General features: G+C 41.4%; 1 protein-coding gene across 3 annotated transcripts; it reads right to left on the reverse strand.

Annotated features, from left to right (window-relative positions):
• Positions 1-424: 424 nt before the first annotated feature.
• LOC123995170 (vascular endothelial growth factor A-A-like) lies at positions 425-27,161 on the reverse strand. 3 transcript variants are annotated; one of them, XM_046298582.1, is made up of 9 exons: positions 26,405-27,161; positions 24,543-24,588; positions 23,917-24,057; positions 23,442-23,638; positions 19,283-19,359; positions 9,015-9,047; positions 3,934-4,008; positions 1,992-2,135; positions 425-1,745 (listed from the first exon to the last, which is right to left on the reverse strand). In XM_046298582.1, the coding sequence occupies exons 1-9, from the start codon at positions 26,507-26,509 to the stop codon at positions 1,724-1,726; spliced, it is 840 nt and encodes a 279-aa protein (XP_046154538.1). In that variant the 5' UTR covers positions 26,510-27,161; the 3' UTR covers positions 425-1,723. The 3 variants fall into 3 exon arrangements, with proteins under 3 accessions (XP_046154538.1, XP_046154539.1, XP_046154540.1); XM_046298583.1 differs by lacking the exon at positions 3,934-4,008; XM_046298584.1 differs by lacking the exon at positions 23,917-24,057 and having other exon boundaries at positions 426-1,745.
• Positions 27,162-27,890: the final 729 nt, after the last annotated feature.

The following is a 27,890-nucleotide window of genomic DNA, read 5'->3' on the forward strand; positions in this document are numbered from 1 at the left end:
CGTACCCAATAAGACTCAAGGCTGTAATCACTGCCAAAAGTACTGAGTAAAGGGTCTGAATACTTACGTAAAATGTGATTTCAGTTATTTTTTTATATATACATTTGCAAACATTTCTAGAAACCTGTTTTTTGCTTTGTCTTTATGGGATTGTGTCCGTAGATTGATAAGGGGGAAAAAACGACTTAATTCATTTTAGAATAAGGCCGTAACGTAACAAACAATTTTTAAATGTAACAAACAATTTTTAAAGGTCAAGGGGTCTGAATACTTTCCGAATGTACTGTAGGTTGCTAGCTGTAATATAAACACAACATGGAAGCATTGACTTGGTAGGCCGAGCTTTCTTTTAGCAAGGGTTTATTGTTATTTGCGTGGTGGAGCTCAAGACAAGCATAAGCCTCTAAAAACACACACACACACACACACACACACACACACACACACACACACACACACACACACACACACACACACACACACACACACACACACACACACACACACACACACGGTGAAAATCACACGCAGCACCCCCACCTTAAAAAGGCCGTCCATACAAATGATCCATTTGAGGAATGTTTACATAAAGATTTTCTTTTCTTATAAAAGCCAAGAGCAGTGTCTCCTTGTAGCTAGGCAGAGAGGAGACGATAATGACATCACATAGCGGGGAGGGGGGAAACCCAAAAGAACATAACACTGTATATATAAATAGATCAAATTAAATACGGGTAGAGGACTGAATACTGAAAATACTCTAACATTATAAATTATCTATAGCGGACTATGACAGAAGGGATATTAAGTATGTATAGTATATATACAGACAGCTTGCCATCGATACTATTGCATTCTGTATTGAGTTCAACCGCAGACAGCGTACCATCCCCCTCCCCTCCGAAAACAAATAAATAATTTAAGAAGCAGATTCAGGATTTCTCACTCTGAAGTGATCAGCACAGTTTGAGGCACAGTTTCTCAATGGAATCAAGCTACAGTATCAGTTGTTTCTAGAGGTTTCCATGTATATCAAAATCAATCATCAGTATCCCTTTAGAAGTATTAATGGCACTCCAAATCCAGTTCCACTGCTAGAAAGGGCAGCAAAAGACACAGTTCTAGCATTCCACAAGTTCTACACATCAGTTTTCAGGTAAAAGAAATTGTCACAATGTGACAGATCCCCATTTTCCCATTGGCTGTCCTGCTATTGCAATTGGGTTCCTGCAACGGGAGTCTATGGGTCAGTACTTTCCATCCCTCCAAGAATATTCTCCCTTCTCTTCCTCCTCTTTTCTGTTGATTTATGTACCACATAGCTAGGTTGTTGTTTCTGATTCGACACATAACCACTCATATATATCCAGTGAAGAATTTGCATAAATGAAATTACAACAAAACTGCAGTCCGGTCACACGCCAGTGAAATACAAAACCACACAGCTGTTTGCTTTTTTATAATGATGGGTTTTAGTTAGTTTTCTTTTAGCAGCAATAAAAATTCTGTACTTTTAGTATATACTTTAGTATATACAGATCTACATTGGGATGATTTTTCTGTCTGTTCATTTTCTTTCTCTTTCTCTCTCCGCTGTTTCTCAGTCAGTCCAGAGGAATGCTTTCCACAGAGAAAATGAGCTTAGAGTTTAAAGTTCAAAGTGCTGAGCTGTGAAACATCTTGTGAATATTCCATCATGTCATTTCATCCGAAGTTTGGCCTCTCATCTTCTTGGCTTGTCACATCTGGGAGACAAAGAGAAGTAAGACAGGCATTAAAAACAGAGATGTAGGGCTGTATGGTTGTATGAAACACACCCTTGATCTCGTGCTCTGGGAACTGAGCACCAATGTCTTGGTCAGGTTCTTGGCTAATGGTAGGCTCTTATGTGGTCAGGAAATGTCACCAAACACCATCTTGGCTACCATACCGAGCTATGAGGTCAAGAGTGATAAAACAAAAGTCCACCTGACACCCACACACAAACACACCTGCAGGTCCTCTCGTTGAGCTCCAGGTAACGCGCCCGGCAGTGGGCATTGGAGTTTCTGCAGGAACACTGGCAGGTCAGAGGGTCCTGGATGAACCCCTGCTTCCTCCTCTCTGAACAGCCATCACAACATGGCTCGCACTGACTAGACAGACAGAGAGAGGAGAGGAAAAAGTGAAGGATGATGAAGAGGAGAGTGGAGGAGGAGAAAGAGATAGGAAGGATGTTTATTAGAATGGTGTTAATATGGAAACAACCTTGGAAGTGTTTTTCTGACAACCCACACATGCTGCAACTTCATACTCCCAGTGCCACTGCCTATGTGTGAATGTTCTGTATGTGTGGGTATATAAAGAAGGAATGTGACTGGAGGGTTGTACAAAAACTGACACTTTGCAAGCAGCAAAATTACCCCCAAAACCATTGCCCTCTTCCCAACTCATCCTATGCTGGCAGGGTGACCTCCTCCTACTGTCTCGTAGGGTGGTAGGGGGGAGTGATTCTTGATGATTGGCTTGCCCACATACAGTATGCATTGTTTCGGTTAGACATGCACCAGCAAGCTTTGGCAGTTACGTGAGGCTTACAACACAAAACACTGTCAAATTCAACACATCCCAAAACTCTCTTTTTACATAGTCAAAGAAAACTCAGAGGTCGTTTTTGTGCATAAAGATATGGGACTCGATATTATTGAATTAAAATATTAAAAGTGTTGTTTTTCCCATACAGATGTATGATCTTAATATGACCACTCATTTGTTGCTGAGAATTTTCCTGCACAGCAGGAAGTGCAAACTTGCAGTGCGAGTTAAAATTTCAGACTTGATTTGCCGTAACAACATTTTTTATGAACCCATTAATTATAATCCACATTTCCTGTTCCTGCAGGATTATTTTCCTGCTGTAGCAAACTGGCTCAAGTTAAGATCCTACACCTGTAGACACAGATTAGATAGAGAACCAGTAGATAAGAGAATAGATCTGGTTTAAATGACATAGAACACTAGAGAGACTGTACCATTCTGTTTCCACACAGAGGGGTTGATAGTGGACCAAACCATTTTCACAGACAGACATTCCATTGAGAACTAAAGGCAAAGCATCGTGAACAGAACAACTCTATTATTTGACATTAAACCCATTGCAGAAACATGAGCAACTCTTTCTATTGAAAACTAAACATTTTTTTGTTGAGACCCATGGAGACAAAGTGAACGCACAAACAGAAGGGCTAAACAACTTGTTGATTTACATAACCCAGAAAGAAACAACAATGTGATTGTCATCTCTCATATGCTCACATTGCAAACAAAGCCCAGATATGGCAGACGGAACAGCAAAAACCTGTTTGGAGGGATGAAAAGAAACAGAAGAAGAAAGGGGGAAAGGGCGAGTGTGAGACACAGCAAAGCGAGACAGACTCAACACTGATGTAGGCCTTGGATGATCCCCACAACAGATACCGGATTAGTTGAGATCGTCAGCAAAAAGCCATGCTGGTTGGTTCAGTTCTGTTATCTTTACCCTATCCCTCCATACTTTCCCTCCATCTCCCCTAGGGTTCCTTATCACCAGGGGGGTGGGGTGAGGGTGGCAGTGAGGTATGGAGGCAGGGTTATGGGTGAATCGCGTGAGTTGTAGTGATTTGAGGTTGAAGTCACCCCTAACCATAGATATAGGATCAGATGTTATTTATTATTCAGGGACGACTTCTACCTACTCCGGTGGGGTGGGGGTTCAGAAAAGCCTCATGCCAATTGATGCATGTGGTGGGATTGGGTGGTGGTGGTGGTATTGGGTGGAGTGGTGGGGCTGTGAATAGTGAGCGAGCAAATTAATTCATTAAAAAGGGGCAAATGAACTCCTCCCAAATAAGCTTAATAATGAGAAGTGCCACACTCAAGTGCAGGTTGGGAGAGGAGAAGGCCGAGCTGACATACGCTTCACGATTCTTTTGGTCATGGTTTTTCTTTCGCTTTCTCTTTTGGCCTTTGCCCTTGCCTTTCCGGGGTTTTCTGGAAAAAAGAGAAAGAAGCACAACAACGCTGATACATCTGAGAGGAGGAGGAAAAGAGACACATATCAACCGAATAGAGAGTTCCGAGTTCAGTTAGTCAGTAAATCAAATCAATCGATCAATTGATCGTTCATTCACACAGAGGCTATAGGAGTGAGAAAATGGACTGAAATAGAATCAAATGGTCTCAATAAATCTAGTAAATAAGAATTGGACAAGTAAGCCTTGTCCGAGCCAGAAAGGCCCATGCCCATGAATCTAGAAGTTCAAACTTTGTCACTGTTGTAGCTAAATAAATAATCTAAAGAACACTGGCTTCTAGACATTCTTAGACCAAAAAAGAAAGGGTTTCACAAGTTTAATATTTAAGTTTAGCTGTGTAAGCTGTTTTTTTTGCCAAACACTCCCTCAGCTACACTTAACATTCCCAAATGGATACTGGACTATAGATGGGTTGGTTGTTTAGCAACAAAACCTGCACTTGTGCAACTATGGGGCAAAATGGACAGGGTTGGCTTAGATTGTTGACAACGTGTAAACTATACTGAACAAAAATATAAACGCAACATGTAAAGCATTGGTCCCATGTTCCATGAGCTGAAATAAAAGATCCCAGAAATGTTTAATATGCACAAAAAAATCGTATTTCTCCCAAAATAAGTGCACAAATTAATTTACATCCCTGTTTACTGAGCATTTCTACTTTACCAAGATAATCCATCCACCTGACAGGCATGACATATAAAGAAGCTGATTGAGCAGCATGGTTATTACACAGGTGCACCTGGTGCTGGGGACAATAAAAGACCACTCTAAAATGTACAGTTTTGTCACAACACAATGCCACAGGTGTCTCAAATTGATGGGAGCCAGCAATTGGCATGCTGACTGTAGGAATGTCCACCAGAGCAGTTGCCAGAGAATTGAATGTTCATTTCTCTACCATGAGCCGCCTCCAATGTAGATTTGGAGAATTTGAACGTCTGTCCAACCGGCCTCACAACCACAGACCACGTGTAACCACGCTAGCCCAGGACCTCCATATCCTGCTTCTTCACCTGAGGGATCATATGAGACCAGCAATCCGGACAGCAGATGAAACTGTGGGTTTGTACAACCAAAGAATTTCTGAGAAACTGTCAGAAACCGTCTCAGGGAATGTCATCTGCATGCTCATCGTCCTTAACAGGGTCTTACCCTGACTGCAGTTTGGCGTCACAACCGACGCGGGAAAATGCTCACCTTCGATGGCCACTGGCACGCTGAAGAAGTGTGCTCTTCACAGATAAATCCCGGTTTCAACTGTATGTATGGTGTCGTGTGGGCAAGCGGTTAGCAGATGTCAATACTATCAACAGTGCCCCATGGTGGCGGTGGGGTTATGGTATGGACAGGCATAAACTATGGACAACAAACACAATTGCATTTTATCAATGGAAATTTGAATGCACAGAGATATCGTATCGAGATCCTGAGGCCCATTGTCGTGCCATTCATCCACCGCCATCATCTGGAAGCTGAAAATGTCCCCGTTCTTCCATGGCCTGCATACTCACCAGACATGTCACCCATTGAGCATGTTTGGGATGCTCTGGATCAACGTGTATGACAACGTGTTCCAGTTTCCACCAAAAACAACCACTTTGCATAGCCATTGAAGAGGAATGGGACAACATTCCACAGGCCACAATCAACAACCTCATCAACTCTATTTCGAAGGGGATGTTTTGCAATCCATGAGGCAAATGCCATTTAAGCGTGCACATAGATGGGTTAGCTGATAATGTCATGAAAACTATAAGGGTCAGCCCAGCCTCTTTCAACTAATCTAGGTCACCAGTCTTGGCTGATGGATCTCAACAAGCTCAATGCATAATTAGACGTTTTTGCACTTCCCAAAAGTTTGAAGTTGTTCCAAACGTCACATTTTTAAGTGTTAATGTTTTGGATGGGTTTAAAATAACAAATGAGGGTCCACCACTGGGAATAAACACGCAACCTTCTGATCCGGAGTCATAGGATGACAGCTATCCACCACCCCCGTCCACAACACCCTATCAAAACCCAAGCCTAATTGATGGTAATAGCGCCCACTGTTTCCCCTAGTGTCCGGTTTTGAAGGCATTTCCCGACACCCTCAGGAAACTGACATACGTCCAATTTCAAAGTCAATCTTGAGCAATCTGCCTGTTTAAATGGTTTGATATAACAGTACAATGAGTTCCAGGTAATCTATTCACTTCCAGCAGATTTAACAGATGCAGGGTATATAACAAAATTTGACAAAGGAACATTTTCGTACAATGATTGGGTGAACCTAGACTAGAGTTAGCTTCCATAGGATGACTGATCAAGCCCATTGATCTTCAGAGTTCTTTTGTACCATCATTAACACCACTGTGACTAACTACTAGAGGTCGACCAATTAAATCAGCATGGCCGATTAATTAGGGCTGATTTCAATTTTCATAACAATCGGTAATCAGCATTTTTGGACGCTGATTATGGTGGATTACAATGCAATCCACGAGGAGACTGCGTGGCAGGCTGACCACCTGTCAGCAAGGAGCCAAGGTAAGTTGCAAGCTAGCATTAAACCTATCTTACAAAAAACAATCTTCACATAATCACTAGTTAACTACACATGCTTGATGATATTACTAGTTTAACTAGCTTGTCCTGCGTTGCATATTATCAATGCGGTGCCTGTTCACTTATCATCGAATTACAGCCTACTTCACCAAATGGGTGATGATTTAACAAGCTCATTCGCAAAAAAAAGCACTGTCGTTGAACCAATGTACCCAACTATAAACATCAATGCATTTCGAAAAATCAATACACAAGTATATTTTTTTAAACCTGCATGTTTAGTTAAAAGAAAGTTATGTTAGCAGGCAATATTAACTAGGGAAATTGTGTCACTTCTCTTGCGTTCTGTGCAATCAGGGTCAGGGTATATGCAGCAGTTTGGGCCGCCTGGCTCGTTGCGAACTGTGTGAAGACCATTTCTTCCTAACAAAGACCGTAAATAATTTTCCAGAATTTTAAATAATTATGACACAACATTGAAGGTTGTGCAATGCAACAGCAATATTTAGACTTATGGCCCCCGTTCGATGAAATACAGAACGGTTCTGTATTTCACTGAAAGAATAAACGTTTTGTTTTCAAAATTATAGTTTCCGGATTTGACCATATAAATGACCTAAGGCTCGTATTTCTGTGTATTTATTAGATTATAATTAAGTCTATGATTTGATATTTGATAGAGCAGTCTGACTGAGCGGTGGTAGGAGGCAGCAGGCTCATAAGCATTCATTCAAACAGCACTTTCCTCTGTTTGCCAGCAGCTCTTCGCAATGCTTGAAGCACAGCGCTGTTTATGACTTTAAGCCTATCAACTCCCGAGATTAGGCTGGCAATACTATAGTGCCTATAAGAACATCCAATAGTCAAAGGTATATCAAATACAAATGGTATAGAGAGAAATAGTCCTATAATTCCTATAATGACTACAACCTAAAACTTCTTAACTATTGAAGACTCATGTTAAAAGGAACCCCCTGCTTTCATATGTTCTCATATTCTGAGCAAGGAACTTACAATTTATCTTTTTTTACATGACACATATTGCACTTTTACTTTCTTCTCCAACACTGTGTTTTTGCATTACTTAAACCAAATTGAACATGTTTCATTATTTATTTGAGACTAAATAGATTTTTATTTATGTATTATATTAAGTTATAATAAAAGTGTTCATTCAATATTGTTGTTGAAAAATCATAATCGGTCAACCTCTACTAACTACCCAGGAGGCCCCTCACCCAGGGCCTGATTAATGCAGGGGCTTACATGGGTTGAAGCCCGGGGGCCCAAGGCCATAGGGGGCCCTTGAAGCAGAGCTCAATTTAAAATGTGTATATATATTTTTCTTACTGCAACCGCCAAGAGGCAGATATATTTTTATTTTAAAAGTTTCACAGTTAAATTACTTCTTCCTTAGGCTCATAAAAAAAGTGTGCACTTGCAAAATGGTGTACACATATGAAAACGGGAGGGATGCCCTAGAAAATATCTAAGCTCCAGGGCCTACGATTTCTTAATCCAGCCCTGCCGTCACCACAGCATGGTCAGATGTAAAAGTTGAGCAAACAGTAAAGCACGGTAGCATCAAAAACAAGAGTTGAATGTCCCCTGGGACATCTCAGTGTAGAAACATGGTGGTCAGGGAGCACTAAAGCCATCAGCCTTCAGACTCATAAATGCTTAAAACAAGGTCAGTCAGATAGGGTCTCAGAAACAAACCCTTATCTATACCGCTGGACACATGACATATACAACCTAAATACAACCAAAGACCCTTGTAATCCTGTAGGTTTAGGCAATAGGACAACTAGACAATCCCATGTAGAGGTGGAAAAATAAGTTGAACGAAAACAAGAAATCCATTAAAGCTAGACCCATTAACACACACAAAAAAAATGGTTAAAGGGGGTTTCTAAAACACACAGTTATATACACATCACAGGATCCTGTAAAACATAAGTAAAGGAATGAACCCTGAGACATACTTAAAGGCAGGTACGGAGAGAAGGAATGTAAACAGAGGAATGTAAGGAGCAGCAGGTGTATATAAAACGACATTAGATGACAGGAGCAGAGGACATTGACCTCGTCAGGTGTCACTTGTTCACCTGGGTGAAGCATTTTGGGGTTTTTCCGTGTGGCTCACCTGAGAGCTCAAAGGGCCATGAAATTAGAATGAATAAAATGGATGTGATTCTTTGTGAGTTCCAGGAAGCTCATTGGATCGGTGCCACATGGTAGTGTGAGTGATCATTTGATATGTTGTGTGTAACAACACACGTTTTAAAGAGAGAAATCCTAAAAATGTGTGAGTACAGGAGAGAGAGAGAACAGTGAAACATAGGAGAAAGACAATGACAAAGGGATAGACATCGCTACTCAAATCAACATAGCGCAAGAGTCTGTACTCACTTTTGTCTCTGTTCTTTCACTTCTTTCTTTGGCCTGAAAGATAGAAACAAACATGTTACCTTACAGCCCTTACCTTATTAATAAGCATGCACCCGTTAAGGAAATGACTGAAAGAACTGTTAAATCCCATTGCATTGATGAGGAATTGAAAAATGGTATGGTTGAGAAGGATGAGGCAAAAGGTATGCCATATAAATCTGGCATTACAACCGATTGGCAAACATACTGCAAATTGAGTTATCTAAATAAAAAGAAAACTATGAAACAAAAATAAATGCTATGAAGAATGACAGTAAATAAAAATTGGAGCACCTTTAATTACATTTTGGGCAAAAAGGCAAACTTGGCTCCATCATTCATTGAATCAGATGGCTTGTTCATCACAAAACCCACTGATATTGCCAATTACTTTAACGATTTTTCCATTGGCAAGATTAGCAAAGTTAGGCATGACATGCCAGCAACAAACACTGACACTACACATCCTAGTATATCTGACCAAATTATGGACAAGCATTGTGCTTTTGAATTACGTAAAGTGAGTGTGGAAGAAGTATTATTGTCTATCAACATTTACAACCTGGATGGAGGGTTACTGAGGATAATAGCAGACGACATTGCCACTCCTATTTGACATATCTTAAATTTAAGCCTACTTGATAGAGTGTGTGCCCTCAGGCCTGGAGGGAAGCAAAAGTCATTCCACTACCAAAGAATAGTAAAGCCCCCTTTACTGGCTTAAATAGCCGACCAATCAGCCTGTTAGCAACCCTTAGTTAACTTTTGGAAAAAAATTGTCTTTGACCAGATACAATGCTATTTTAAAGTAAACAAATTGACAACAGACTTTCAGCACGCTTATAGGGAAGGACATTCAACAAGCACAGCACTTACACAAATGACTGATGATTGGCTGAGAGAAATTGATGATAAAAAGATAGTGGGGGCTGTTTTGTTAGACTTCAGTGCGGCTTTTGACATTATCGATCAATGTCTGCTGCTAGAAAAATGTATGTGTTATGGCATTACACCCCATGCTATAGTGTGGATTAGAGGTCGACCGATTAATCGGAATAGCCGATTAATTAGGGCCGATTTCAAGTTTTCATAACAATTGGAAATCTGTATTTTTGGGCGCCGATTTCTGATTATTATTTTTATTTAAAGAACAATAATATATATATATATATATATATATATATATTTTATACCTTTTATTTAACTTGGCAAGTAAGTTAAGAACACATTCTTATTTTCAATGACTGCCTAGGAACTGTTGATTAACTGCCTTGTTCGGGGGCAGAACAACCGATTTTCACCTTGTCAGCTCAGGGTTCCAATCTTGCAACCGCATAGTTAACTAGTCCAACACTCTAACCATTGCACTTCACGAGTAGCCTGCCTGTTACGCGGATGTAGTAGAAGCCAAGGTAAATTGCTAGCTAGCATTAAACTTATCTTATAAAAACAATCAATCATAATCACTAGTTATAACTACTGATCCAGTTTAGCAGGCAATGTTAACCAGGTGAAATTGTGTCATTTCTCTTGCGTTCATTGCACGCAGGGTATATGCAAGTTTGGGCTGCCTGGCTCATTGCGAACTAATTTGCCAGAATTTTATGTAATTATGACAAACATTGAAGGTTGTGCAATGTAACAAGAATATTTAGACTTAGGGATGCCACCCATTAGATAAAATACCAAACGGTTCCGTATTTCACTGAAATAAACGTTTTGTTTTCAAAATGATAGTTTCTGGATTCGATCATATTAATGACCAAAGGCTCGTATTTCTGTGTGTTATTATGTTATACTTAAGTCTGATTTGATAGAGCAGTCTGACTGAGCAGCAGCAGGCCCGTAATCATTCATTCAAACAGCACTTTTGTGCGTTTTGCCAGCAGCTCTTCGCAAGCACAGCACTGTTTATGACTTCAAGCCGATCGGCCTAATGGCTGGTGTAACCAATGTGAAATGGCTAGCTAGTTAGCTGCATGTGCGCTAATACTGTTTCAAACATCACTCGCTTTTAGATTTGGAGTATTTATTCCCCTTGCGCTGCAAGGGCTGCGGCTTTTTTTGGAGAGATGGGTAACGATGCTTCAAGTGTGGCTGTTGTCGATGTGTTCCTGGTTCGAGCCCAGGTAGGGGCAAGGAGGGGGACGGAAGCTGTACTGTTACACTGGCAATACTATAGTGCCTATAACAGGGGTGTCAAAGTCAAATGGACGGAGGGCCAAATAAAAATTTTAGCTACAAGCCGAGGGCCGGACTGTTCGAATGTTCATTGAAAATTTGTTAAATGACGCATATAGTCTAGTGAACCTAATTGAACCTACTGAAAACCTAACAAATATATTCCAATATGATCAGATAAATAAAGCAATATTTTCTTATGGCTCTGTCAGTAATCTTTAATTTTCAACAGACACAAAAGACAAATTTCCTTTATATAAAAATCCCCATAACATGAACATTAAATGAAAGAAACCGGTATTCAAGGCACCATCAGTAGCCTATATTTTCTATTTTAGCAAAAGTGGGCTAAATTTACTTCAAAGAAAAAAACAATAATAGCAATTTTCTATCATCCACTCAACTGAAATATTTTTAAAATATAATTGGATTGAAATACAATAAAATAAAGTGCAAAAATCTATTAATCAAAAACAACACTTTGTTTAAGGAGAAGTAACATGCAGTGAAAACAAATATTAAACTTTAACTTTTAAACTTGAACTGAGTAAAAACTCTAAATATGTGATTGCACAGTAATGTTCACTTGTTTGAGGTTGAGGGTGATACTTGGTGGTGTCCCATCTTTTCCACAAGTTCATCAATGTTCGGGGTAAGGCTCTGAGCTGAGGAAATCCTCAGAATTGAGTGGAGGTGTTCAGCAGTAAGTCGACTTCTGTGTGATGTTTTGTTCAAGTTCATCAAAGAAAACAGTTGTTCACACAGGTATGTGCTGCCAAACATAGACAACGTTTGAGCAGCCTGGATGCGCAGCTGGGGCATTGTGTCGGGGAGGAAACGGGCGAACTCCGCAGCACCCACTGCCGCATATTTTGCCCTCAGTGCATCATTGCATTGGAGGTCAATCAACTCCATTTGGAGGTTTGGTGGTGAGCTTTCCACGTCAACAGCAAATGGGTTACCGAGCAGTTCCAACCTGCTTTTTGTGCTTCAAAGTCAGCAAATCGGCGTCGAAAGTCAGCGGCAAGCATACCTATTTTATCAGCCAACTGTGCGCTCGGGAACGCACTGGTAGAGAGCTTCTCTTTCATGGTCTGGCAGCTGGGAAAGTGGCTCAAATTTTCTTTCCGCATCTGCGTCTCCCACAGAGTCAGTTTGGTTTTAAATGCCTTCACTGTACTGTACATATCAGAGATGACACGATCCCGACCCTGCAGCTGCAAGTTCATTGCATTCAGATGACTCGTAATGTCACACAGAAAAGCCATTTCACACAGAAACATTTCGTCTCGGAGTTGTGTTGTGTCTTTCCCTTTGCTGTCCAAGAACAGACAAATCTCCTCACGAAGCTCGAAACATCTTTGAAGCACCTTTCCCTGGCTTAGCCATCGCACCTCTGTGTGATAAGGCAAATCACCATGCTCCGTTTCTAACTCCGTCAGAAATGCCTTGAACTGGCGGTGATTCAAACCTTTGGCTCTGATAAAGTTAACTGTGCGCGTGATGATGCTCATTACATGCTCCATTTTCAAGGCTTTACCGCACAACGCTTCCTGGTGTATGATACAATGATAAGCTGTCAGCTCACCTGTCGCGTTTTCCTCTTGCATCTTTTCCCGTATCTTCACCACCAGTCCGCTCCTGTGTCCACACATCGCAGGTGCTCCGTCGGTTGTCAAACCCACGAGTTTTTCCCAAGGCAGCTCCATCTCATTTACACATCTTGACACCTCTTCATACAAATCATGCCCCGTAGTTGTGCCATGCATAGGACGTAAAGCCAAAAACTCCTCTGTCACGCTTAGGCTGGAGTCCACTCCGCGGATGAAAATTGACAACTGGGCAATGTCAGAAATGTCGGTGCTCTCATCCACAGCCAAGGAATATGCAATGAAATCTTTTCCCTTTTTCACAAGCTGCTCTTTTAGATTGATGGACAACTGGTCTACTCTCTCGGCAATGGTGTTTCTGCTCAGACTCACATTTAAAAAGAGTTGCCTTTTTTCTGGGCAAACTTCGTCACAAACTTTAATCATGCAGTTTTTGATGAAATCCCCCTCCGTAAATGGCCGGGCTGATTTAGCGATCTCTTCTGCCAAAATAAAACTGGCCTTGACAGCAGCCTGGCCTTGTGATTTGGCTTTTTTGAACAGAGCCTGTCGAGATTTGAGGCCTCGTTTTAATTCCTCTGCCTTTTGTAGCCTTTGTTCCATGTCCATATTCTTGTTTTTGTCCGCGTGTTTCGTTTCATAATGTCGTCTCAGATTATACTCTTTCAGTACCGCCACACTTTCTCCACACAGAAGACACACAGGTTTTCCAGCTACCTCCGTGAACAAATACTCCGACTCCCACCTTGTTTGAAACCCCCGGTTCTCAGTGTCCACCTTCCGTTTTGCCATTTTTGATGGGTATCTGAAAGTTAATTTTACTGTGATGCTGACAACTGCTGTGCCAATAAATATTGAAATGAAGCAGCCTACTGCTCGGTGCGTCACCGTTGCATTGTGGGAAATGTAGTATTGGTGCGTGTAAAAGATCTGCGGGCTGCCGGCTTGCTGCGGTCTGCGGGCCGGTTCTAATAATAAATCAAGATCATCCCAGGGGCCGTAAAAAACCTTCTCGCGGGCCGGATGTGGCCCGCGGGCCTTGACTCTGACATATGTGGCCTATAAGAACATCCAATAGTCAAAGGTATATGAAATACAAATGGTATAGAGAGAAATAGTCCTATAAATACTATATTAACTACAACCTAAAACCTCTTACCTTGGAATATTGAAGTCACATGTTAAAAGGAACCACCAACTTTCATATGTTCTCATGTTCTGAGCAAGAAACTTAAACGTTAGCTTTTTTACACATTTTACATGGCACACATTTTTACAAGGCACATATTACTTTCTTCTCCAACACTTTGTTTTTTCATTATTTAAACCAAATTGAACAGGTTTCATTATTTATTTGAGGCTAAATTTATTTTATTGATGTTTTATATTAAGTTAAAAAAAAGTGTTAATTCAGTATTGTTGTAATTGTCATTATTACAAATAAAACATTTAATGTATTTTTTTAAAATATATATTTTTAATTTTTTTATATATTTTTTATTAAATCGGCCGATTAATCGTTATCGGCTTTTTTGGTCCTCCAATAATCGGTATCGGTGTTGAAAAATCATAATCGGTCGACCTCTAGTGTGGATAAAGATGTACATGTCCATACAGATGGTGCCATTTTACGGGCTCCTAACCATTGTGCTATTGTGTGTGTTTTTTCACATTATTTGTAACTTATTTTGTACACAATGTTTCTGCCGCCGTCTCTTATGACCGACAAGAGCTTCTGGATATCAGGAAAAAAAAAGCCATACGCAAACAAGAAAATGCTCATCCAGAGGTGGCATTCCTCGAGGCTGGGGACTTGACTGCAGGGAAAATTAAATCCGTTTGACCTAATTTCTACCAGCATGTGACATGTGCAACCAGAGGGAAAAAAAACACTAGACAAGCATTACTCCACACACAGAGACGAGTACAAAGCTCTGCCCTCGCCCTCCATTTGGCAAACCTGACCATAAACTATCCTCCTGATTCCTGCTTACAAGAGAACTTGTAAGTACCAGTGACTCGATCAATAAGGAAGTAGTCAGATGACGCAGATGCTAAGCTACAGGACTGTTTAGCTAGGACAGACTGGAATATGTTGGGGGATTCATCAGATGGCATTAAAGAGTACACCACATCAGTCACTGCCTTCATCAATAAGTGCATCGATGATGTCGTCCCCACAGTGACCGTACGTACATACCCCAACCAGAAGACATGAATTACAGGCAACATCCGCACTGAGCTAACGGCTAGAGCTGCCACTTTCAAGGAGTGGGAAAGAAATCCTGCTATTCTCTCTGACGAACCATCAAAAAGGCTAAGCGTCAATACAGGACTAAGATTAAATCGTATTACACAGTCTCTGACACCCGTCGGATGTGGCGGGGCTTGGAAACTATTACGGACTACAAAGGGAAACACAGCCGCGAGCTGCCCAGTGACACGAGCCTACCAGACGAGCTAAAAATGTTCTATGCTCACTTCGAGGCAAGCAACACTGAAGCATGCATGAGAGTATCAGCTGTTCCAGAAGACTGTGTGATCACGCTCTCCGTAGCCGATGTGAGTAAGACCTTTAAACAGGTCAACATTCACAAGGCCGCAGGGCAAGACGGATTACCAGGACGTGCACTCCGAGCATGAGCTGACCAATGGACAAGTGTCTTCACTGACATTTTCAAACTGTCCCTGACCGAGTCTGTAATACCAACATGTTTCAAGCAGACCACCATAGTCCATGTGCCCAATAGCCCCAAAGTAACGTGCATAAATGACTATGGAACCGTAGCAGTCACGTCTGTAGCCATGAAGTGCTTTGAAAGGCTGGTCATGGCTCACATCAACACCAACATCCCAGAAACCCTAGACCCACTCCAATTTGCATACCGTCCCAACAGATCCACAGATGATGCAATCCCTACTGCACTTCACACTGCCCTTTCCCACCAGGACAAAAGGAACACATACATGCGAATGCTATTCATTACCCACAGCTCAGCTTTCAACACCATAGTGCCCTCAAAGCTTATCAAAAAGTTAAGGAACCCTGGGACTAAACACCTCCTTCTGCAACTGGATCCTGGACTTCCAGGTGCCTCCAGGTGGTAAGAGTAGGTAACAACACATCTACCACGCTGATCCTCAACACGGGGAACCCTCAGGGGTGCGTACTCAGTCCCCTCCAGTACTCCGTTCACCCATGACTGCATGGCCAAGTATGACTACAACACCATCATTAAGTTTGCCAACGACACAACAGTGGTAGGCCTGATCACCGACAACGATGGGACAGACTATAGGAAGGAGGTCAGAGACCTGGCAGTGTGGTACCAGGACAACAACCTCTCCCTCAACATGATCAAGACAAATTAGATGATTGTGGACTACAGGTAAAGGAGGACCGAGCATGCCCCCATTCTCATAGACGGGGCTGTAGTGGAGCAGGTTAAGAGCTTAAAGTTCCTTGGTGTTCAAATCACCAAAAATGATCACGGTCCGAACACACCAAGACAGTCGTGAAGAGGGCACGCCTATACCCCTCAGGAGACTGAAAACACTTGGCATGGGTGCTCAGATACTCAAGAAGTTCTACAGCTGCACCATCAAGAGCATCCTGACTGGTTGCATCACTGCTTGGTAGGGAAACTGCTCACCCTCTGACCGCAAGGCACTACAGAGGGTAGTGTGTACAGCCCAGGAAATCACTGGAGCAAAGCTTCCTGCCATCCAGGACCTTTATGCCAGGTGGTGTCAGAGGAAGGCCTTAAAAATTGCCAAAGACTCCAGCCACAATAGTCATAGACTGTTCTCTCTGCTACCGCACAGCAGGTGGTAGCGGATCGCCAAGACTAGGTCAAAAAGGTTTCTTTTAACAGCTTCTAACCCCAAGCCATGAGCCTCCTGAACAACTAATCAAATGGCTACCAGGAATTTTTGCATTACCCCTCCACCCCCCATGTTTACGCTGCTGCTACTCTCTGTTTATTATCCATGCATAGTCACTTTACCTCTACCTACATTTACATATTATCTCAATCACCTCGACTAACCTGTGCGCCTGCACATTGACTCTGTACCAGTAGCCCCTGTATATAATCTCGCTTCAGTTATTTTATTGGTTGCTCCTTAATTTTATTTTTCTTAAATGGCATTGTTGGTTAAGGGCTTGTAAGTAAGCATTTCACTGTAAGGTGCTGTTGTATTCGGCGCATGTGACAAATAAAATTTGATTTGAACAGAACATAGAGGGTGTTCTCTGATGGAAGCCTCTCTAACATAATCCGTAAATCCCTAGGGCAGCTGTCTAGGCCCCTTAACTTTTTTAAATCTTTAACAACAAGTAAAGCCAGTGTGTCTATGTACGCGGATGACTCAACACTATACACATCAGCTACTACAATGACTGCAACACTTAACAAAGAGCTTCAGTTAGTTTCAGAATGGGTGGCAAGGAATAAGTTAGTCCTAAATATTTCAAAAACTAAAAGCATTGTATTTGGGACAAATCATTTACTAAACCCTAAATCTCAACTAAATCTTGTAATGAATAATGTGGAAATTGAGCAAGTTGAAACTGCTCGGAGTAACCCTGGATTGTAAACTGTCATGGTCAAAACATATTGATACAACAGTAGCAAATATGGGAAGAAGACTGTCCACAATAAAGTTCTGCTCTGCCTTCTTAACAGCACTATGAACAAGGCAGGTCCTACAGGCCCTAGATGTCACACCTGGACTACTGCTCCGTTGTGTGGTCAGGTGCCACAAAGAGGGAGTTAGAATTGGCTCAGAATAGGACAGCACGGCTGACCCTTAATACACGGGGAGCTAACATTAATGACATGCATGTCAATCTCTCACTGCACAAAGTGGAAAAGAGATTGACTTCATCACTACTTGTTTTGGTAAGAAGCATTGACAAGGTGAATGTACCGTGCTGTCTCTTTAAACTACTAGCACACAGCTCGGACACCCATGTATACCCCACAAGACATGCCACCAGAGGTCTCTTCACAATCCCCAAGTCCAGACCAGACTATGGGAAGCGCACAGAACTACATAGAGCCATGACTATGTGGGACTCTATTCCACATCAGGTAACATGCACTCTACACACACGTACATTGTAATATTGTTGTATGATGGTATTATACATTTTGTTTTGTAGATATGTAGTGGTGTAATAATGTCATATGATGTACTGTTTTTTATATTTGTTTTATATGTAATGCAGGTGCCTTAATGTGTTTGGACCCAGGAAGACTACTGTTGCTGCTGCCTTGGCAACAGCTAATGGGGATCCGTAATAAATACAAAATCTAGCCCACCGTTTGTTTCTTTGTAAACAGATTCAGATCACCAACAGTAGACAGACATAGGCAGGATTCAGCTTGGGTGGCCCTGTAGCACTCTACTACTCTAGTGTTTTCCATCCCTGATCCCCAAGTAGTCATGACAAAGATGGCTTTCTCCCTGGCTTATCTCCTTGATTTGTTCTCTCTCACACACACACACACACACACACACACACACACACACACACACACACACACACACACACACACACACACACACACACACACACACACACACACACACACACACACACACACACACACACACACACACACACACACACACACACACACACACACACACACACACACACACACAATCTGATAACAACAGCCGATTCTCAATTATATTTTGTTGCTCATTTCACTATAGCTGATTATGGAGCAACGAATCCTCTGGCTCACAGCTAATCCAGTGTGTACAGGAGGCCAAGAGTTGTGAAACGTCACATTTCATTTCACAGTACTCTCAATTGGTTCGTAGAAAACCATGTAAAACATTGCAGTCTACTTATAAACTAGTTAAAGTTGTGAAAAGTGATTTACAAAAGAGTTTATTAATGGTTAACAAACAATGAATTAATGGTTTGAGCAGTTTATAAGGTGGTTATGAAAAGGTGGAAAATTATACACACTGAATGTAGGCTAGAAATCTTTATAAAATGTTAAATAAATGAATAGCTATGGCGTTAAAGGAAAAGCTGATACATGGTTCATACCATATCACTGTTCTGTGACCTGCAAAGTATCTCAGAGTAGGAGTGCTGATCTATAGTAGGATCAGTTTTGCCTTAAGATCATAATGAATATGATAATATGGACAGGAGGGATCTGATCCTAAATCAGCACTCCTCCTCTGAGACACTTTGTGGATACAGGCCCTGATCAGTGCTCAGTGTGATTGTAGATGGCACCCGGAAGTAGGAACAGACTCTTAGTTATCTAACAGAGACAATCAATATCGTTGTTTACAGTAAATGCCCCTGAATTCCTCGTAGAAGACCTCCATATGCCCTGAACTGAGAAGAACACTGGAGTAGATAGTAGGTAGGTGTGTGTGTGTACATGCAGCAAGTGTACAAAATAATACTTAAACACATCTTACCTGCATTCACACGCACTGTGTTCTGTAAAACTCATAAAGATATTATTTTCTTGTCTTTGGGGTTTTATTCTTTTTATCTGTGGAAACAAAAACAAGAGAAGACAGAGTCTAATATAGAACAGTCAAACATACTCACACAGACTCTCTCCTTTCCCACCATATACTAAAATATACTATACACACACACACACACATATACTGTTCACACATTTTTATACAACGGGTGAGTCTAATCCTGAATGCTGATTGGTTAAAACCGCATTCCAGCCGGTGTCTTTTCCACAAGTTGTCACCGGCTAAATCTATGACGTTAAAATGCCTATTTACCCTGTTCCACTGTATCATCAGCCCAGCCAGGCAACTTATAAACTTTATCTCCTCTATTAAAGCATCTAGGCATTATCTCACATTTCTTTTAGACTAACACTTCGTTTTCAACAGCGGAGATAAAAAAAAACTTCAATCTGTCTCTCCGATAATTGCAACATTGTTTCAATATTCAAATTTGATCTCCCGCTGTCCCATAGTAATGAACGAGTCGGGACGAGAGACAGGCGGGCAACATTTCTTAGCAATGTCGAAATCAGGAATCAGCTATAATAATATTTAGGGATATATACAAAAAAATGTCAAATGAAAAAAGGTAAAAACGAAACGCAGATAATTTGCAGTCTTTCCAGCTTCAGTTTGAAGTGATTGTGTTACTGTGGCTGTGTTGTTGGCTAGCTCCTCTGAACAACAGTGTCCTGACGAGTGAGCACATTTTCTATGCCAGGTGAAATCGAGTCTCATTAGCTCATTGTTATGGATCTAGCCAAATAAATGTCAATAGAAAACAGCTTAAACAAATGCACACGCAGCTACGCTTATGTTATTCTGGCTGCACTTTTTGACGTAACTGTAAGTTAGGCGTAGTTGGCTAAGAACGTTGCTCGCCAGTATGGAACATTTAGATCGAATGACTGCGTTGCGTCCATAGATGCAGAACAAAAAGACTGATCGACTGGGTTGCATCTCTAGCAACCCTAGATTTGTGTCGGACTATATCTTGTGGAAGGATGAAATAGTATGAATAAATTAATCAAAACGTTTTTAATTAAAATGTGTCAATCATTATTTGAATATGTTGGTAACCCGTTGTATAAAAGTGATAATGTCCTCGAAGACAGTGTTTCGAGGATATATTGGCACAGTTTGCCGGCCCGAGACGAAATCGGCTTCTCGGGCATTATCACTTAATTATACTATTGCATTGTTGAATACCCGTTTCTGATTGGCTTGAAGGGCATTCTAGAGCATGCATTATTTCCCTATAATGCACAGTATATTTGCGTGGTAGAATTCAATGGCTATAGTTCATTCATACATGTTCTATGTTTGAGCTACTTTTGAAAGAAAAATTCAAATTGAAAACATGAATTGGCATTGTTGAATTCAATTTTCATAATGGCGAGCTAGGACTGATGCTTTGGTTAATTAAACTAGAAAGTCTGTACCATATTTGGTATATTTGCACGGTGGAATTCAATGGCTGTAGTCAGAGATGGGGACTCGAGTCATGTGACTTAAATCTTAAAACAAAAAAACTCTTGACTTTGACTTGAGCATCTATGACTTGTGACTTAACTTGGACTTCGCTGTATGACTCGATAAGTCATCTCGCACACTATGTAAGCATATCTGTCCTTCATATCGGAGTGCTGCAGGTTCTGTGCATTCTGTTCTGTGTCTTGAACAATCAGATTCACGGAAATCACAGGTTGCGCAGGCCAGGTACAAAGCACATCCTTTAGCAAAGCGCACGCCGCCCCACAATATTTATTAAGCAAACGTGATTACACATTACTACCGACATACACGAGCAAAAACTTCACAGAAATGTTGCAGCAGCCTACACCTAAACTGTATGGGAAGAAAACGAGACAATTTCTCAGTTTGATCAACTCGGCTACTGCATAGGCAACTACAGCCGGCAGCTGCATAGGCTACAGACAATGCTTCATGTCCCCTCTAGCCAGGGTTATGTGGCCTATTTATAGCCAATATATTTGTGTTAGGAGAAAATATGAACTTGATCAAATTTGGTTTAGGCTATATTCAAACTTGGGCTGGCTGGCTGGGCTACCATGAACTTTTCAATCCAAAAGTATTAAATTAAATGAATCAAACAACACAATACTGATTACATAAATAGACTGTGTGAGTTACTTTTAATTGCAGTTGCATAGGCCTATACAATGCAAACCTGCATAAAGCAAGCTCAACCCTGTGAGTTCTATTGTCCAATTGCAATGGTTGTGTCTATGTAAAGGAAAGTATAGTTTTAAAATATAATTCATATTAACAAGTACAAGGTTGCTGTAGTCTAACAGGGTTTCCATCCTCCCAGGAATTTTCAAAAATGTATTTAAAACCATTTGACCTGTTTAGAAAATATCTGTATACCTAGGTGGCAGGTAGCCTAGTGGATAAGGGCATTGGGACAGTATCCGAAAGGTCGATGGTTCAAATCCCCGGGCCAACTAGGTGAAATATCTGTTGGTGCCCTTGAGCAAATCACTTAACCCTAATTGCTCTGGATAAGGGTGTCTGCTAAATGACTAAAAATGTAAATCTAGTCCCATTGCCCATATAAATAAATACCTTTTTACAACTACTAATTAATCACTTATTTATACCTGGTTTGGTTACCAGATTAGGAAAACTCTGGGCCCCAGGGAAAACCATTTGCCCCACTACACTGGGACCTAGTGCCACCTGTGCATTAAGACATTATTGGTCCCCAGAATTGTTGCTTTCGGTTTCAAAGACGCTGTGGTAGTGGGGGGAAAAGGGATGCAGTTTGTAAAACATGTCAGTCCAAAATCACAGATGCATTGCAATGGCATAAAACACAACAATTGAGGACTCGAAACCCAAAATTAGGGACTTGTGACTTGACCTAAGCTGAGCTGTGGAACTTGGGACTTTAATTGAGACTTGCCCATTATTACTTGGGACTTGACTCAAAACTCAAAGATTAAGACTTGAAACTCACAAAATGGTGACTTGGTCCCATTTCTGGCTAACATGTTCTATGTTTGAGCTGCATTTGAAAGCAAAAGTCAAATTGAAAACATTACTGGCACTGTTTAATTTGATTTTCATAATGGCAAGTTAGGACTGATGGTTTGGTTAGCTAAACTAGCAAGTGTGTGTGTTTGATTACCATGGCAACTATTGTAGCTAGCTACTTCAGTTGATGTCGAACACATTTCTAGCGACAATGTGTCAAATTATAGCCATGGTATAAAAGGGATAATCAACTTGGGCTCTATGTCTTCTCTGGAAAATAATGCAACTTCGTGGAAGCTTCCACGTTGTTCATTATTGTCCATAGAACACGTAGCTCCTCGTTGATTATCCCTTACATATATCTACATACATAGACACACATAACTTGAGACACGCATGTAGCATAAGGGTATATGGATTGTCAGAAAGAGGCTGGAGAGATTCCTGAAAGGGATGTTATAGTATGTGAGGATAGGGGGAGGTTAGAGGCTATGGATGTGGTGTCTCAATGTAGGAGGTAGGGGGATCCATATGCCCAGGGCATGTTCAGGGCATATGGACGTTTTTTACGATATTGATTGTCTCTGTTAAATAACTAAGAGCCTGTTCCTACTTCCGGGTGCAATCTACAATCACAGTGAGCACTGATCAGGGCCTGTATCCACAAAGTGTCTCAGAGTAGGAGTGCTGATTTAGGATCAGATCCCTCCTGTCCATAACATGAGGATAGGGGGAGGTTAGAGGCTATGGATATGGTGTCTCAATGCCTTAATCCATATCCACGTCGTCGGTGGCCGGAGAACAGTGGGTTAATATATGGGGTTAAAGTTTAAAGGGCTCTCACCTCCATAGTGATGTTACTGTGTTGTAAGGGGACATGGGGGGATAGAGGAAATAACACAAAGAGAAGGAAGTATAGGGTTACATCTCCATTATGTTATAAATGCCATTTTGGGGAGGTGTCCAGTCTAAATGTAAGAGGTAAGGGGTCAGAGGTCAGTATCTCACCTCCTTGGTGATGTAACCAGTATATACTAGAAGTAGGGTTGTAGAAGAAGTGTGAAGGAGATGTAAGGGTTAAAATATAAAACGCTCCGTCTCTCACCTCCATGGTCATGTTATGCGTGGAGGTTGGCGTGCACTCTAGCATCTCATCGTTGCAGCAGCCTGCGCAGCGCGTCAGCACCACACAGGATGGGATAAAGATATGTTCTACCTCCTCTGGGTACTCCTGTGCGATCTCTACCAGCAGCTCCCTGGGCTGACATAGGCTCTTATTGTATACCTCCATGAAGGATATCACTGAGGAGAGACATGCATATACATTTAGTATACCAATAACCTATACACACATACTGTAAATGATCAACAAACACAGGGCTGTTGTGGCAAGATCACACATGCACATGACAAAATACACATCTACTACATTAACTTCCCTTCAACAACCAGCATCTCCCACTGGGATCACCTATATACGAAAATGTATGCACGTATTACTGTAAGTCGCTATAGATAAAAGCATCTACTACAGTACATGCCATATGTACATTATATATTTTATTATTATATTATCTCACCCATCAAGGTGTCTCTCTCATTTCCTCTCTCACTGTGGCTCTGGTATGCTTCTGTACTGACTCCCTCTTTCAATCCCTCTCTCAGCCCCACAAAGTTTGGTACCTTCTGCACTGAAGCACTAAAAACATTGTAGCCTGGGGCTGCACATGTTGGGAAAGACATTGAGACACCACAGACAGACAAAAACTCTGATTCCTCTTGGAGAGTAAAGGAGAAATGGGAAATCATAGCACACCCCCTGCAGTGTCCTATACCAGCCAAACCAAACATAGTATGAAACAATATCACATAACATTCAGCTTCTGATCGAAAGCAGCTCCTTTCCAAATATTTTGTGCAACTTATGCTTGTGTAAAGAACCCATGAGGGCCAGAGACTCAATTCCATTCTATAAAAACCTCACACAATATTTAAAATGGAATTCATGGATATTTTGTGTTACAATGGCTTCAATGTTGGAGCCTATTCAGCCAACCTGAGGACCTAGTGTAGTTACACTTCAGTCCACTAGAAGGTGTGGGTCTCCCTGTGCTCTCAATGTGAACCACACAAACCCTGTTTCCTTGGCAGTTTGCCTTTGAGGGAGCCCAATGAAAGCCCTTTTCCCACGGTGCCTTACACCTACCGCCGTCATGCGAAATCCTCCATCCTTCTTTCGGTATGTGGGCACTCTGCACGGGAGAAAGGAAAAGGGGCACACAAATTGAAGGTTAGATTGTAGCCTTACATTTTTAAATGTCATATTCCAGTACAGTTCACTTAAGTGTAACCAAAGAGGCTATGTGGTGCAGACACAATTTGACATTGGCGCTGTCAAAGATCAACCGGTTTGTTTGTTTTGTTTCAAAGCCAAGGCCTACATTGTCATTCACTGTGAAGATGTAAGCCTGTTTGCAAATGTTACCATTCAATTCTCTATGCGAGTGTAGGCTACGCAAACTCAACAGACCACACTTGTTAATTGTTGCTACAATGACCCGTATACAGCCCACAGTTTGCGACATTTCTCCACAGTGGGGATTGATTGTCAGCAGTCCTCCCACAGTGGTTGGCACACTCATATGCAAGCACGTACGTACACAGGCACGCACACACATCATCATCACACACACACACACACACACACACACACACACACACACACACACACACACACACACACACACACACACACACACACACACACACACACACACACACACACACACACACACACACACTTGTGCAATTTCTGCCCAGGATTGCATGAGGCCTGGAGATTCATTACCAAGTGGCTTTCACTGAGGACTACTGAGTTTAGTCGGAACAATGCAAGCGCATAATATCTACCTCAACCTGTGACCGCTGCTACCAATTCTCACAGTCTCACGTCAGAATTACACGTTAATCCATGTTTTAAACGTAAAATGTCAAAGTTTTTCCAAACGTCAAATTTCAAAGTGTTTAAGGTTGTTTCAGCACTAATTCCAAATGTTTAAGGTTAGGCATCAACTTCGAATGGTTAAGGTTTGGGATAGGCTTAAAAAAATATTGAATCGCTGGATTCAAACTTGCAATATTTGTAATCAGAGGTAGATGCTTATGCCCATCCACAACACTGAAACCTACTTGAGGGCATTCATTGAAAATGAGGATTTGTTCTTATTAACTGACTTGCCTAGTTAAATAACGGAAAAAAGAAAAAGGTAACAACACTCACTGTTTGCCCTAGTGGCCAGTTTCCACATAATATCCTGACTTCCTCTGACATGGACGGACGTTGAATACTGACTTGTAATCATGGGTGACTTGGCTGGACCATTTTCACCCCAACCTGAAAAGTCTCATAAAGAGCTATATTGGTTGGGGGTTTTGTATTATCATAAAAACTTTTGCCCAAGGGTCATGTGGAGGCTTCAACATTTTGATTAATGATTTGCAAACCAGTATAGACCTACATCAATGTCTACCTTTTAATTAGTTAAAGTAATGTTAAAGCCTTAATAAAATATGAAGCCAATGCACTATTTTTCAGAAGTGTCCATTTAAGATGTAGTTGGGTAGTGGTATTCCGATAGTGCCTATTAAAATGAAACTGTAGGATCGAATGTGCAGGCAGTGAACCTACTGCCATATCTCTGCAAATTCAAAATGCCGCTGCGCCTTTAAAAGCGTCATAATATCGCCAAGGTGGTTCTGAGCAGGCCCGCAATCACCAGTCTAGACTAAAGTTTATAACATTCGTTCAAAAACATTAGATAAGCCTATTCCACCTCTGAACGACAAAACACACCACACCACAGAGTAAATACATAAAGTTGGAACAGTGTCAGATTTGCTATTTAGATGTATCCGATGCCACGAAACATTTTGAGGTTGTTAAAACATGAGCAATGACCTAACAAGGGGAGCGACAAGGACGACCTACACTTGACCATATTTCACAAATATAAAACATTTCTTGACGTCCATTTAGAGACCCTGGGTCTGTTATGATACATCATTTACCTTGACAGCTGACAAATACAGAAGCGTCAGGAGAAACAAGGTTATCAAACTGTCAACAAAGTTCATGATTGAAATTCCAAATGCAAATGTCGATTTAAAATCCATGCGGGTCGTCTTGCGATTTCTTCCAAAGCATTTGTCAAATTTAAAACCGTAGGTTAATAACAAAATGTAAGAACTGTTATAACTTCTGTTAATGGGGTACGGGGGGTTGCAGTGGCGTCAAATCCATTTTGGTCCCACGGTCGGAGCAGGCAAGACACCTGAGCAGAAATCCCTTGAGCATAGCGACTTTCAGCTGTTGCCAATAATTTTTAAGATATCCAGAAAAATGAAAATCCAGGACGCGTATCTTCTCACATCGTTCTGAAGTAGACCTTTATTTTTTTCAAATAAAATTGCAATCCACATTACAGAAGTGATTCCATAGGTCTACTTGGTGTACCAGGGGTCTCCAAATGCGTGTCCATTGGAAAAGGGGAACATGCGATTACAGAAACTCCAACTCCTACTGTGTCAACCCCAGAATTGTGCTTACAATAACATTCAAAGAATATACTCTGTTTTACGAGATCTGTCAAAACTTCCAAACATGACATAAAATGATAAAATGCGGTTTAATTTCGCGTTCTCCTGGTTTGAGTGATCCCACCTCTCATCTACCCTACTGTCGCTAACGCATCACCGTAAAATAGTTTTGGAGGTCTACAACTTGTCCCCCTGGTTCCGTCTCTCGAGCGGCGAATATACTGTCGAATTGTCGTGCAGCACAGAGGGATTGGAAGCCCAGGGTGAGAATTTCAATTGCATTGGCTACTCCTCGGGTCCTCTCTCCTCACCTCCTTCGCAAAACCCATTGGATGAGAAAGTCAGAGGTCCCTCCTCTCTGACATTCTCTTCCAATGGGTTTTCAGAAGGAGGCGAGGAGCGTGGAGAGGACGCAAGGAGGTTGAAATTGAGAAAAGTACCGAAAGTGGTTCATTGGCTAAAAGGAGGGGTGGGCGTGGTTACCCAATCTTGACAGATGTGTGAGGTCAGATCGCAGTGTTCTGATACTGACCGCTTGTGCAGTGAGATTCATCAATCAAACCTTGACAATGGCCGTGTGGATCAAATCCGTAATATATCGTGGGTAAATTCAGACTGACTGACTGACTAACAAATAATAATGAGTATTAAGATGCCCGACTGTAGAGTCAGTCGGGCTAAAATGTTGAACAAGCCCTTTAACCATAGGCTGAGCTTGGGTTTCAAGTTGTGGTCCTTCTGTAGCTCAGTTGGTAGAGCATGGTGCTTGTAACGCCAGGGTAGTGGGTTCGATCCCCGGGACCACCCATACGTAGAATGTATGCACACATGACTGTAAGTCGCTTTGGATAAAAGCGTCTGCTAAATGGCATATATTATTATTATTATTATTATTATATAAGTTTGGGAAAGCAAATTTTCGTATAAAAAATGCACCTTTATAATAAAGCATTCAATG

Source organism: Oncorhynchus gorbuscha, linkage group LG14 (genome assembly GCF_021184085.1).
Source record: "Oncorhynchus gorbuscha isolate QuinsamMale2020 ecotype Even-year linkage group LG14, OgorEven_v1.0, whole genome shotgun sequence".
In the NCBI taxonomy this organism is placed as follows: domain Eukaryota; kingdom Metazoa; phylum Chordata; class Actinopteri; order Salmoniformes; family Salmonidae; genus Oncorhynchus; species Oncorhynchus gorbuscha.

What these genes read in the sequence shown, in the direction of transcription:
- LOC123995170 (XM_046298582.1), bottom strand. Translation starts at nt 26,509, where the DNA reads ATGGATTTTAAATCGACATTTGCATTTGGAATTTCAATCATGAACTTT. An exon ending in CGCATAACATGACCATGGAG is followed by an intron (nt 19,360 to 23,441) that starts GTGAGAGACGGA and finishes TTGTTTCCACAG; the next exon opens with ATAAAAAGAATAAAACCCCA. An exon ending in CTCAACGAGAGGACCTGCAG is followed by an intron (nt 1,746 to 1,991) that starts GTGTGTTTGTGT and finishes TTTGTCTCCCAG; the next exon opens with ATGTGACAAGCCAAGAAGAT.